The 14,126-nt window shown below is 37.8% G+C and overlaps 3 protein-coding genes and 1 pseudogene across 4 annotated transcripts; 2 read left to right on the top strand and 2 right to left on the bottom strand.

The window, feature by feature from the left end:
- Positions 1-192: 192 nt before the first annotated feature.
- Positions 193-3,063, bottom strand: LOC111312540 (exocyst complex component EXO70I-like). Its single transcript, XM_022912900.2, is given in 3 exon segments — positions 193-245; positions 248-1,532; positions 1,876-3,063. Coding segments are annotated over 3 exon segments (2,118 nt in total). The 5' UTR covers positions 2,656-3,063.
- Positions 3,064-3,197: 134 nt separating this feature from the next.
- On the top strand, positions 3,198-4,978 carry LOC111310822 (NADH dehydrogenase [ubiquinone] iron-sulfur protein 4, mitochondrial-like; annotated as a pseudogene). The gene is made up of 5 exons (XR_016345831.1): positions 3,198-3,365; positions 3,510-3,598; positions 3,822-3,949; positions 4,581-4,610; positions 4,855-4,978. The product of XR_016345831.1 is annotated as an NADH dehydrogenase [ubiquinone] iron-sulfur protein 4, mitochondrial-like (transcript).
- A 56-nt stretch (positions 4,979-5,034) lies between these two features.
- On the bottom strand, positions 5,035-7,912 carry LOC111312542 (uncharacterized). The gene has a single exon (XM_022912906.2). The coding sequence runs from the start codon at positions 6,467-6,469 to the stop codon at positions 5,375-5,377; it is 1,095 nt and encodes a 364-aa protein (XP_022768641.1). The 5' UTR covers positions 6,470-7,912; the 3' UTR covers positions 5,035-5,374.
- A 77-nt stretch (positions 7,913-7,989) lies between these two features.
- Positions 7,990-9,556, top strand: LOC111311336 (uncharacterized). Its single transcript, XM_022910711.2, has one exon. It carries the CDS (start codon positions 8,128-8,130, stop codon positions 8,965-8,967), a length of 840 nt encoding a protein of 279 aa, XP_022766446.1. The 5' UTR covers positions 7,990-8,127; the 3' UTR covers positions 8,968-9,556.
- The last annotated feature ends 4,570 nt before the right edge of the window (positions 9,557-14,126 follow it).

Below are 14,126 nucleotides of genomic sequence, written 5' to 3'. Positions count from 1 at the left end.
AATTTAATTATCATATTGTGCATATTCAAGACAGGTTCCACTTGTGTAAAATCCCGTAAAAAATTGCATTACATTACTAAATAAAATTACATTTGTATTATGAAAAAAGAAACAATCTTAATTCGATGTTTCATTGCGTCAACTCAAGGTTTCTGAAAAAAACATTAGAAGGTAAATTAAGCTTTCACTGATTCAGACATCGATGGAATTTGATCAGGATCGTCTTAAATTCTTAACCTCTCCTCCACAGAAACCGAGTTCCTCCTAGGAACCCTATCGTTGGAATCTCGGCGCTTCAGCCTCCCATTGCCCGTTCGATCAGTTCCATTAAAAACCTGAACCAGCAATCCCTGCAACTTTTCAGGACTAATATAAGATTTCGCAGGCAACAAGGTTGAGTGTGCATTCAAAAATTCACTGTAAACAGGAACCACCAGCTTCACTGTTGCTTCTCTTATTTGTGCTCTCAAATCAGCGTCAGGAATGCTATAAACCCCTCTGTGCCTCTGTGAGATCTCATCAAAACAATTGAAAAATGCTTCTGTTTTACCTCTTACAAAAGCTCCTTTTCCACGGTTGTCATTGTCCTGTTCCTTCAAATCTTCATTCTCTAACAACCTTACTAAAGGCCCCCATGATTGCCTCTGATACATGTAAGCTGACTCCTCAGCAATAGTCTTGTATTTCTTTTTTATGTATTGCTCTCCTAAAAGCTTCCCAAGTTCTGTATTCCTGCTTCTGGTGTAAATGTACCAATAGGTGTTCATGACAAATATGTGGGGCAGAATTTTGTCTTTGTAACTTGAGCTCTTTGTTTTGATATTTCTCTGAAGAGCTTCCATGATGTTAGAGATGGCATCTTTGAGTAAATTCTCATCTGTTTCAGGTTTTGATAAGGTGCCAGCTTTCCATACTTGTTCTGTTCGGAAAACCTTAGTCATTGGTGCACTGTATGTCTCTGTGGTAAGGTGCTTAAGGTAATGGATGGCATATCTCACAAGTTTTGGGACTGAACCATCTTGTGGTGGAGGGAAACTGTCGGAAGTGCCTTCAATTTGGAGGCCAAACTCCCAAAACACTTTGCTTGAAGCATGAACGAGTAGCTTTTCAAGTTCCTTGAAACGTAAACAGATATCAGCTCCTGATTCACCTTCAAAAATCTCTGAGAATTCGACTTTCAGCTTTTCTAAGGAATCGAACATTTCTAAGAGCTTGAACAGTTTCTGTGGTTCTTTATTACTCCTTGCAACACCTTCTCCAAAGCGGAAAAATACCGCCATGATTTTATTTGCAATCTTGACAAAACACTCTAGCCACACAAGCACTTCCCTAAGTCCTCCCAAAACTTGTTTGCAAAGTTTCTTTTCAGATACAAAGACTGTTTTAACTGCGAGTTCGAAATGCTGGATCCAGAGAGAAATTGCTGTATCCAGGCTCTCCCACTCCATTTCATCAATTTCTTCCGGAGCGTATGTTCTTAAGTAATCAGGGCTTAATCGCATTAATGCTTTAGCTGCTCTTCGGTACCTCACCTGTTGAACAACCAAAAGAGTCGCAGCTTTAGGATCTAAAATCAAAATTGTCTCCTAAGTACAGGATCTCAAATAAAACTGTTTGTCTATCATAGTTTCTCAATCTATCCATATTCCAGCTATTAATTCCATCTGTGTTTAGAGTTCATATAGCTTCCTACTGATTCTAACAAAAATTGGATATTTAGTTGACTGTGCTTGCACAGACTTACCAGATTTTTCTAAATCTTCTGAATGATATTTCCTCACTTGATTCACTTCTAGGAAAAACTATTGTCTTGTAGTTCTAATCTCAGGAAAATTACCAAATTTATAAAAGAAACTTAGAAAGAAAGAAGCGTACCTTAACGAAGATATCAATACATATATCCAAACAATCATTGGCAGCCAGGGTTTCTGCAATTTGCCTGAGAACTTGGACCTCCATTTCCGTGCCAAGGTCCAAAACCACAGCTTGTTGAGCTTCTTCATCTACTTGTTGCTCACCTATATTTTGATGCTTTATTTGCTGTAACATAATCTCGAATTCATCCTGCAGGTTCAGTAAAGCCTGATCAAGCAACCCATCAAACCTCATGGCATCAACCTCAGATTCATATAGAGCTCTAAGTGTGATCAAAGTCTCCTTCAATCTTTGCGTTCGATACGGATCCGTGGCTTTAGTCCTGCTCAAGAATTCCACCACCTCTTGAAGCTTTTGAATCACTGGCTCACCGTCTCGACTGATTAAGTTAACGGCTATATTAAGCTGATCAACACATTCAACACATTTGAGCAGATTTTTAAGCCTCTTTCTCGGGGTTTTCTCAACAGATAGTTTGTTGGAGAGTTCAACAAGCTTGTTCTGAAGGGATTCAGAGAGCTTGAAACTATGGAGGAGAGCGAGAGCCGGAGAGACAGCTCTACTAATTCTAGTCTCGAGAGCCTTTGCAGTCATAGCGAGGGACTGCAAAGGTGCTACTGTTTTTGCAGCTATTGAAAGATTTTCATCAATAGCATCAAACTTTCTCTCCATCTCTTCCAGGTTCTTTTCCATTTTAACCGATGATTGTAGGAGTATTCTCAAATCCGAACACGCCAATTCTAGCTTGACAAGCGTTGAATCCTCTTCGTTGGCTGCCATTGATCTTGTCCTTCACCAAAAAAATGCAGAGAGAGCCGATTGAAAGATTGAATACGCGTGCAGGCTTTCCTAAACTCTAATAAATTAATGACGAGAACAAAGTTATGGTGGCAAAACAAGACGAGAAAAAGGGTAAATCACCAAGACTCCATATCGATAAATACCAAGAACAAATGGCATTCGCACATTCGATGCTGACAAATGTGCAAGAGAAAAACTAAGAATGTTCGGCCGGTATGCTTGGAATCGGTCCAGACTCCAGAACCAAGAACGCATTCTTTCTTTCAATCAAACTATCAAAGCACGTTTGGTGTATTTTTTTTTTTTTTTTTTTTGAAGGCACATAATGGGCTTAAGCCCGAATGTCATCGAACTCCGATTAACAGAGAGAGTGGCCCAATTACCCGAAGCCGCAGTAGAAAGCGCGAAACTTCTGTCTAGTTCTTAACTTCTCATATGTCAGCTCTTAACGACTTTATAAACCTCTCAGAAATCTAAGTTCTATAATCAAAAGAAGGAAGAAAGAAAACAAGAGATAAAAGATGGCGGGTTTTGTGCGACGGGTTGGTCAGAATCTAGTTAGTGCTCATCATCGAGCTCAAGTTTCTTGGAAAAGATTCTGCTCTTCAGATGCTTTGATGGAACTGGGAGTGAAGCCTGGTGAGGTCGGAATGGTCTCTGGAATCCCTGAACAGCAACTCAAAGGAAGGGTTACCATTTTTCCTTTAATTTTCAAGTTTTGATAAGAAAATCTTGCAGAATGCTAACATGTAATAGAGTTTTTTAAGTCCTTGTTTCCTATCTGTTTTGCATTCACTTTATTAGCACATGTTATCTGCCTTTATGCATGCCAGGTTATAATTTACTCGCCTGCTCGAACTGCATCACAGCAGGGCTCAGGGAAATTTGGGAAAAGGAAGATTAATTTTTTATCAACACATAAGTAATTTACCATTTACCTTTATTATATTTCCCTTATTATAAGGTTATTGGGAATCAAAATATTGCAAATAATAACAAATTATTTTAACATGCACCCACCTTCTGTTTTTTTTCGTAGAACTAGGCAATCTTGTTCTGGTACATGTTGCTGTAATACTATAGAAACATTGACGTTATTTTGATGACATCGAGTAGTCATTTCCTCCAACTGGCATTTCCTCTAGGTGGGAAAATCCGTTAATGGGTTGGACATCAACAGGAATCCGTACGCAATGTTGGTGAGGCTGGACTTGAATTTGATAGCGAAGAAGCTGCAAAAGCATTCGCTGAGAAATATGGCTGGGAATATGAGGTATGTGCCTTTGGGGGTTTTAGTTATGCTGTCCAGGCATCAGTGATGAAATCTGATAACATTTAATCATGTGCCATCCTACTTTCCAGTTAAATTCACGCATCAACAAACAACTGCATCAGTATCCTTTTTCTGTTTTAATATGCGGAAAAGTGTAATGCCTTTCATTAAATTTTTATAATAAAATTTTAAATTAACCCTGTAAAATCCCTTGCTTGCCACAATTGGTAATCTCAATTGATTTTTTCTACCCTGGCAAGAGGAAGCTGAAAAAAATATAAGTTTTAACCAAATGCAATGTACAAATTGGTTGAATCATGCATCTTTGTGCATGCAACAGAACAGTTCCAGAGTAAGGAAGTGAATTGCCTGGAGGGTTACCTTAGAGGAGGAAGATTAACAAAAGGGTAGCACTGTATACATGCCTGGAATTGCTCATAAGAATAGATTGTAAATTTATGATTTTATACTCGTGAAGATAATGTATAGTAGTGATTCCTGTTAGTTGAAAAAGTGCTAATGAAACGGTTCTCTGAGAAAATCTTTGCTATGTTCAAATAAAGTAGTGCTTTCGATCTACTATATTTCTCCAAAGCACTTTAAATGTCATAATTTTTTTTTTTGACTACAGGTCAAGAAGCGACATACACCTTTTCTCAAGGTTCGACTCTCTTTACTTTCTTTAATTACATAGGATCTAATTCTATGATATTAGCCTTCCGCCTTCTGCTCTAATCTTAAAACCCATGCATGTTGTTTGTGATTTCAAGGATATTGATTTCAATTTTCAACGCCTTCACTTTGCAAAGATGAAGGAAAACTAGGAATGTTCATGGGAATAATCTCTTTTTGTATCACTATCTACATTATTCAAGGAATTAATTGGTTTTCCTCTATGATTCTAGGCTAAGTCATATGCAGACAATTTCAAATGGAAGGGCCCACCAAAAGACTGAAGATGATTAAAATTTTGATTTCTCTGAATAACCCATGACGCCATGAGTTATCATAGTTCATCATAGTACCGCATCAATATTGTACTTTGCTTCTGATACATCGTCATAATTGTACTGTAAAGGGTGATAAATAAAAATAAATAGCAAATTAGAAATTGCCAGATGACAGAATCTTATAGTATTTACAACTATATAAGAAACATATTTGTGGATCTATGGTAGACTCAAGATATTAGCTCTGCCAGTAATTGCCCTTCTCCAACCTTTTTTTGGGGGTTGCCTGAACAAATTGCATAGAGCCAAACACAAAGTTAAAGTACGTGGAGTAAAAACCTGGCATATATATATATATATATAGCTACACAAAAGATGCTGACTACTACACTATATACTTGATATATATGTCTCATCTATACATATAGTACTAGCTAGTTAAGGTGCATTTGCAGTAAACCAGCGGTGTACATTTTCAAATTTCAAACATCCTAGGCTGAGATGCTTTCCTGTTGTGGGTATGGAACCTCCATGTGAATAGGTAGTCCTTTGACTGACATGATAATCTGATCACATCACAGAAAGCTTTGACTGAGCTCTTCCTCCCTTCACTTCCCCACTCAATCCTCGCCCAGCATGAAAACCCGTTTGATTTAACTGGCACCTTCGAATCAGATAGATGAAGCATCACTTCTCCACAGATTCTCTTGCATGAGTTGCCTGCGGCTCTTCCTTTACCTGTTACCATAGAATCGAGCCATGGACATTCTGGTTGACCCACCATCTCTTTATAAGCAGAATTTGCTAGTCTGACTTTATTGTTTGAGTCAGATATCACTGCTGGCAAGGCCTCGGACTCAACATCTTCTTCAACCTCCTCTGGTTTCTTTGGAACTTGCATTGGTGAGGTTAGGCTTGGATCCTCATTGATGCATCCAACACAGATGCTGGAGCCCACTGGTCGAATTGGCTGAGGTGCTATGACGCTGCTGATGGGAGGACCTTGGAAGTGCATCAACAGATCCTTCTCTTCCGGAATTTCAGCAACTTTGTTCAAATCTATCACCTTTTCTCCTCCACAAGGTTCCATGCAATTGACTGCAGGTACTGTTGCCTTGTTGGCACGAACAGGAACCGAGGGAGGACATGGAAGGAGGGGAAGTGTCACCAAATTTGCTGGTGGTGTAGAAGAACTCTCCAAGCCTCCACCAGTGGTTACAAAATTAGGTACAGAAGGCTGAGGAATCCCATGAGAAAAACCTTGCAAAGAGAGGTTTTTAGCAGGCGATGTTACAGGACTAGGTGAAGAAAGCCCTAGGACATGGGTCCTTGCTCTCTTGAGTGTTGGCGGTGATAAAGCAGCTCTACCTCTCTTTCTAGTCCTAGTAGGCCTAGCCTGAAGCTGAGGCCACAAATTCCTCAGATAAGGAGACTGCCTGATCTTCTGAGACATTGCTGAGCTCTCATTCATGGAGTTTGCAGGCACCTCAGGCTTCGGCGCTATAGGCCTGTACCTGGACATAATTTCAGCTGTTTTAGCTGTGGAGTAAGGATTTAACGTCTTAATCATGGTGCCTTCTTCCTCTCAATTTTCACACCCCAAATTGAACCCACTGCTGTTGTGAAAGATCTCTTAATGAAGAGTATGTCTCAACACACAAGGCAGAAGGAGAAGAAGAAGAAAAGGGGTTACAAAATAAGTAATTGAAGGGGTGATAGGCTTTTGAGGGGGTAGTTTTAAAGAGCAGAAATCAGCCGATGAGTGCCAGGCAACATGAAACAAAGAGACAGGAGACTTTGACATTTGGATATTGAATGATAGTACGTGTTTGAGGGGCTTAGAAGATACGGACATGTGGGATTTACAGTAGCAAGTGGGTCCATGCATGCCAACACATCATACTTCGAAGTTCACCCGAAACTCAAAGCACTAGGCGAGCAAAATTTTTGACAGGCGAGCCTTAGAATTCGATCCCAGACTCAACTTGAACCGCTCTTAGACCAATAAAAATCGCCCTCTGGTTACAACGTGTGTGGCGTTGGCGGCCATGCGTGGCTACACCTATCAGGATTGGTTTGGCCGTTTTATGTCTTTGCCCCTTCCATTTTACGACACTCCCATTTTGGCTTTTGGTTTCGGTCGGTTAATTTTGGCGGTCGTCCACGTGTTAGCTGGTCTTGTCCTATTGCATGCAACGGATGATTTGGAATCTGATTGGAGGGGTTGAAAGCCTTGGGATGTTAAACTATCACTACAAAAACCAGAGGGGTTCATTCCAGGTGGCTGATTGTTCAAGAGTTTCGATAAAACGTGGTCTTTGCGTTGTCAAGCATGCTCTCTTTATGTTTATTTTTTCCAGTTAGCGGTGCTTTTGCCGCTTGCCACGTTAAGGAATTTGAGCTTCCTGAGAGGTCCGGTCATGGAGATCATAGAATCATGTTTCTCTCGAACTGATAATGATCATCAGACCCATTAGCCAAGTGACAGCTTTTCTTGGTTATCAAGCAAAGAATAGGATTGCGTTTCCTATTTCTGAATTTGTTGCTAAAACCAAATTATTTACCAAAATGAAATTGAGGATGTCGGAACAACAATGCTATTTATAGTAATAAATTTATATTAAATCAATGGTCGACAACTAAAGTGATGATTTTAAATTGCACGAAAATAATTATCTATTGCGTTGTTCGACTTATTATTTGTATTTCCTATCCGATGTTAATACGCTCCTATACACCAAAAAAAATATCTTGACAAATTGGTCAGAACTAGAAGAACCTTTTTTTTTTTTTTTTTTTGCTAAAATACAGAGCCGTTTTAAACTTTGAAACTGGACAATGGGCCAGTGATTACTGGTCACACACTCAAAGTCAAAGGTATAAAATTGGGCGAAGTACAGCCCCTATGGGCTTCGTTGACAAGCCCAAAAAGAAATAAAGTGGAGGGCCAGAGCGGAGAGACAAGATTTGACCCAAATATCACCTTTTCCAGATTTAGGCCCCAACAAAAGTTGCAACTCCGTAATTAGTGACAAATTTGATGTTCCCAAAATAAAAAAGGTCGCTAGTTAAAGCAACCTTAAGTGTCCTGCCACCCCCCTCATTGAGTTGTTTTCCTTTCTCAGCAAGTAAATGAAATCAAAATCGTTTTCTCTAATTTCTCTTTGTTTATAAATTTGGCTTGAATTTCTTTTATCTTCTTCTCTGTTGCGATCATTTTTTGTTTCAATGGAGGAGTCTGAGAAAATCATCGGTAAAAAAAAGTTGCCTTCCATTCCTTCAAATTACGTTACTCTTCTTCAATTGCAAGAACGATGGATTAAAGAGCAAGAGCGAAAGCGGAAGGAAAAGGAAAAGGAAGAGCCGCAACAACAAGAAGAGAAGGAAACAAAAGTTGAAGAGCGAGTTAATGACGAGGTAGCTGGAAGAGGAAGTCGTGAAAAGGGGTATTTTCGACGATATGATCGGGACAATGGGAAGCGTGTTGCTGAAAAACGCGAGGAAGAGGGAACCGCGGCGACTTTTACGGTTAATAAAAATGAGGATGCCGAGAAGGGGAAGAATGGCGGGGAATTGAAGAATGAGAAGAAGAAAGAGAAGAAGCAGTGGAAAAAGAAGAAAAAGAACAAGAAGGAAGAGAAAGCTAGGGTTGAAAATCAAGGGGAGGAAGTGGTTGGACCTGCTGTGAACGCACCACTGCCTGCGAGTGTGGAGAATAATAAGGGGAAGGAGGTGGTGATCGGAGATGAAGTCCACGCGCCGAAGCAAGCCAGTGTACCGATTCCTAGAACGGATGTTCGTACGGTGGAGATTGAACGGAAATTTAGAGCAATGTCAATGAAAGGTGAGATTAGAAAAGGGGATTATGGTAGACACGGATTGCAAAAAGGAAATTTCAAACACTTCGGCGGCAATAGGGAGCCGAATAAGACATACTATTATTATGGGAAGTTTGAGAGGCGTAGAGAGCAGAATCAGAGAAATGAAGGGATGGTTTGGGTTAAGAAAGAGGAAGTTGGTGATGGACATGTTGGTGGAATTCAAAGCTCGCGTTGCTCGTCCAAGTAATTAGATTGATGTGGTTTTAATGTGGTAATTACTGATGAACCTTCTTATTTCTTTGTTAACAATTTCTGATGAAATACAAAGTTCTGTCCTGTATCTGCTTTCATTGTCATACGAATGGTGAAGGATTGTATAAACTAGTCAATGGTTTGCTAAGGTGTGGCCCTCCGCTGATGTAAAATCCTCCGAGGGCCTTAATTTAAAGCCTTTGTATAGCACTAATTTCCCATCTTTTAGGTAATTGAATGATGTCTAAGATTAGGGACCAATAGATTGCCATTCTTTGGGTCACAGTAAAGGATCCTGGGTTGTGAACTATGGAAAGGATTATGTGGATTATGTAGGGCAGAAAAAGCAAATGGAATGACTGGTACATGACATGATATTTTTGATCAAATAGCGAAGATCAATAATACATGACACTTATTGGAAAAAGTAAGGTTTGTAGCAAGAGCATCCCTTTAACCTTTTTAGTGAATATTTCAGCCGACAAGCATAAGCAGCTAAACATTAGTGACCAAGAAGCCATTAGAGATGATCTGTGTTAGAAATGTTAAGAATCAATAGGAAAATTGCATTTTTGGTTCTGGAAGCTTATTTTGTTGTTTTTACTTTTGACGTTAAACTATTCATTTGTATTTTATGATGTTAAAACTAAAGCACCTCTCTTTCCTTCCTTGTTTTCTAAACTTGTGATAACGTCAATGAACCTTCACCTCAAGGCAATGGGCTTGATTCCTTGACTGATAAAGTATTACCGTTACTTTATCAGTACTGTTCAAGCTACTTATCAGTTGTGTTACATATAATTATTTATGTTTAAGGTTTATTATCGTATAGGAATAAGATCCTTGAAAGTTCTCTTTTTTGGGCTCTCTCGAGAATTTGATGTTCAGTTTTATCTGTCCTGTGTATGTTGTTTATCTTGGATGAGGTAAAAAATGGATAACTAGTTGAAGTTGGAAATCATGGTGTAGAAAATGTAAAATTCCATTACCTAGGTTATAAAGGCTGCGCTGCCTTTTTTTTTTTTTTTTTTTTTCAAAGTATTATTCTAACACTTAGGGTAGTGGGATGTATAAGAAGGGTTGTTGACTGTAATGGCATTAAAGGGCGAACCTATACAGGCGATGTTGGTTATATTGCAACTTAGGGAGGGCCTACGAGAGAGTTGATTGGAGTTGCAGTGAGCCAATGCTGTGGAGATGTAGTAACATTTTAGGTTAGCAAGACTTAGAAATGTAGCATGGCCAAATTAGCTAAGTAAGCGGATGCCTGTTCCTAAGAACAGGCCCTTTTGTTGTAAATCTAAAATCCGTTTGGATGTGCCAATTAACTTTAATATGCCAAACCATATATTGTAAAAAAAAAAAAAGGTTGTGCACTAAATGGATGGCATTAATTCAAGGGAGAACGTGTAATGGAGATGTTGGTCATGTAGCAGAGCTAGGGAAGGGACTAGATATATAATGGCCAATTCTTTCCCGTTTGTTTTTCTGAAAAAATTGTCGTAAGTCCATCTCAACGAGTGGATGGAACACAAGCATTCATCTTTTAAAAAGAAAATATAAGTTAATTTGAACTTACCTATTTCTTAATATGCCTTGGACTCGATTTTACAAATGCAAATTGTTTAGCCCCAAATTTGACCATTAGTTATATAAACTGTCAAAAAAGCAAAATCAAAATAAGAACTTTTGACGATAGTAGAGAGGAATGAGGTAAAAGAAAATTACATATATTGAGTACTAAAAGAAAATAGAAAATTAAAATAAACAATGCACTAGAAAAGGGAGTTATCATAAGTTTGAGAAGCCCTCATCGCTTACTCCAAGCACCATTCCTAATCTTGCCAAAACCCATCTACGACTTGGGTTGAACACTCTCAACGTCTGAAAATGGAGAATTATTATGATCATATTTCTTGCTAATTTCATCAAGAGTACCTAATGGAAACCAAGTAGCCAAGACAAGGGAAATAGCGAAAACCAAGGAATAAAGAATAACTTGGACCAGTGCAAGCAGTGGATCAGGTTTTGGTTCCTTCAAAATCTTTCCCCTAATCACTATTTAGCTGCCTCCAGAGCAATGGCACCAAGATCCAACACAAGATCCATGCCATAGCGGTAAAGCAAACAGGAAATGATCTAGTTTCTACGTACCCTTTTGCACCCCTCGGGGAGTGAACCGCGTGTGCAAGAAAGACAAACCCACCAAAATTGCAGTGGGAAGAAATAAACCCAAGTCAATGCCATAAAAAAAACTTTGTTTGAGATTGGTTCTGTCCTGGATGCTTCTCTTCCATTTTGAGCGCTTTAATATGCCAAACCACATTTCACCAAAGGCTACGGACAATACGAAGAAAGCACTATGTAGTTTAAAGCTAGTCCAACCGCAAGAGGTGCTTTTTCATACCTCAATTTCATTATTTTTGCAATTAACCTGAAAATATATTCGTACCAGTAAAAATATATTATAGGTGTTTAATAGAATCAGTTTTATTTTATTTTAACGTAAGGAGAGCAACAGGTTAAGGAATATCACTATTTGCAGCATAGAATTAATTAAAGAAACAATCAGTGTCTCAAATCATTGTGGAATTAATATTAGATAATAATCATATCTCTAAGTATTCATATCCGTTCTTAAATGATTATTAAAAGTAGCAAATTCAAAACAATGAAAAAACTTGTAAATCCTAATTGAAGTAAAGTAACTAAAAAACAATGAAAAACATACCTGGTGAGTGGTAACAGGAAAGAAAACACACACAGTCACTATTAATAAAGGTGTAGATCACTGTTGAAACTTGAAACCTCTTCTTATCTATTTTCCCGCTTGATACTCTGATTAAGTTATAACTGCAATCTTGGAATTTGTCAGCAACCCAATATATGTTTAGTATTTTTTTATTTGATGTAAAACTGAAATATTTTGTATATTTCATTAAAGTATTTGATGTAACATTTTTTTTTTATCTCGTCTCGGGATGCTTTCGTCATAATGGGTTTGGCATAGAGTCGTGTCATGATTATTATTTTATCTTCTCTCTTTTGGAATGATTGATATAATCAAATTTTACATCACATTTTACTCTAACATTTTATTAAATGATCAAATTAATTATCTTATTTATCTTATTGAGACACTTAATGTAAAATTGATTAAATTAAGATTGATTTTGATATTATTTATAACATAATCATTATTTTTTTTATAAAATTAATTTATTAGAGTATATAATGCCAACTTTATATGATAGACTAACGAGCTTTTCAAATTAAAGCCAACTTCATATGATAGACTACCGACCGTTTCAAATTAAGGCACTGTATCTATTCCTTTATATGATATGACTAACTTGGGCTTGGACTCAGTGCGTGGATCGTCATATGCTCATTTGCTAGCCTCTAATCTCCGGTGCTTATTAACTTCTTCACAATTTCATCCAATGTAGTTCTTATGTTCCTCTCTGACTATATTTCTCCCTGAAATTTCTTCAACTTGAAACCCATATGGTTACCAAGAATTCCAAGTGAACAACCGTACCATTGTTTGAGGAGGTTGATATGTTGGCCAATCAAAGCCCATAATATTATAAAGATTAGAATACAGAGATCATCAAAGCCTTTGGCCAAAATATTACAGAGGCTCTCATGTGGGTTGTTTCCTAGCCATTATTCACTTTTTTATTTTTATTTTTGCTCTAACTCAATTTCTAACTCGTTTATAGTCTTTGGCCTGAGTGTTTTTTGTTTCATTACTGATCCAAATTTTTTGGAGTTAAAATTCATTAACGGATGAGGGAAAGTTGGTAAAAAATAGTCACTAATTTCTCAGTACACTTGCTGGAGTATGAATTCAAATATTAAGATCCTTTGTCTTTCAAGACTTGGTCTAAAGGGGAAGTCATGTGTTAATGGGCTGTTGTTTTTTTTCGCTTCTTTGGTTTAAATTGTTTTCAGGCTAGTGTTACAGTCCCTTGACTGTGTTTTTAAAATTTCTAGCCAAGCGTTTCTTCCCTAAAACCTATGTCTATAGGTTGTTTGCTTGATTGTGTCAATGGAACTTGTATTAGAATTTTTTTCAATTTGCTTATTACTTAAGTCCAATTTGCTTATTTTTTCAATTCTCTGGACATGATGTTTTGGTACCATATCATATTTTGACATACTTCGACTTAATCTTTTATAGTTATCCTGAATCAATGATCCAACCACTTAAAAGTGCTTCTTTATTCATGTGGAGTCATTGATTTTTTTTTTGCTCAGCCAAAAAATTGGATTTCATTAATAATGAGACTTATTACTTTCCAGTTCATCTCTGTATAAAACAGAGTAAAAGTGAACTAAGCAGCAAACGCCAAATCACATAACATCAGCCATCAAAAAACATTCAATTACATTACAGCCAAGCATGAAAGAGATGAGAACAATCCACTCCCATTTTTTCAAGATATGAAGCAAATCCACCATTCCGATAACCTTTCTGAGACTGTCAATTTCTTCAAAAATCTTCCAATGCAGAGATTCGCTATTAGATATCCAGCCTTCGTAAGACAAAATAAAAAGATGATGTGGATTATTATCAGCCATATACATTAGTCTTTGTAAAATCGTTGGAGAGATCTCTCCCTCAAATTTTATGAAAACGAGACCATCCAAAATTGATAAAGATTATTACAAGCAGAGACAACGAAAACGACAAGATGAGATATTAGTTTAAGGCAGACCGAACAAATAGATGAATAATGTATACCTCACTACAGGTTTGGAATATTATGGTAGGGCACTCTTCCACCCAATATTTGTTTTCTAAACTCACAAACGCATATTTGACTAACAGATGAAAGGCCATGTTGCCCTCCCTCAGCGCATGTGAAACATGACTGACTTGAAAATGCCGCATCATTGCCCGTGCTTCCTATCTGAACAGACCTGCAGGTCATAAATCCAGTTGACCTGATCTCAACTGCTTTATGCATGCGCTTAGCGTGTATGATTTTCATAAAGCCCATATCTTTTGCCATTTTCATAAAGCAATACCTCTGCTTGGAAAGGATCACTGCCATAGCAGAAAAACTTACGATCAAGCTCAAGTGTTCAAAACTAAAAAGGACAAAATTTGCTTCAGAATGTTGAAGCAGGCCAAGTGTCATGAGC

The sequence above is a fragment of the Durio zibethinus genome, chromosome 1, assembly GCF_047325235.1.
Source record: "Durio zibethinus cultivar Kanyao isolate XHJ-2024 chromosome 1, ASM4732523v1, whole genome shotgun sequence".
In the NCBI taxonomy this organism is placed as follows: domain Eukaryota; kingdom Viridiplantae; phylum Streptophyta; class Magnoliopsida; order Malvales; family Malvaceae; genus Durio; species Durio zibethinus.
Note: the sequence above shows the minus strand (reverse complement) of the source record. Positions and strands in the feature narration are given on the sequence as shown.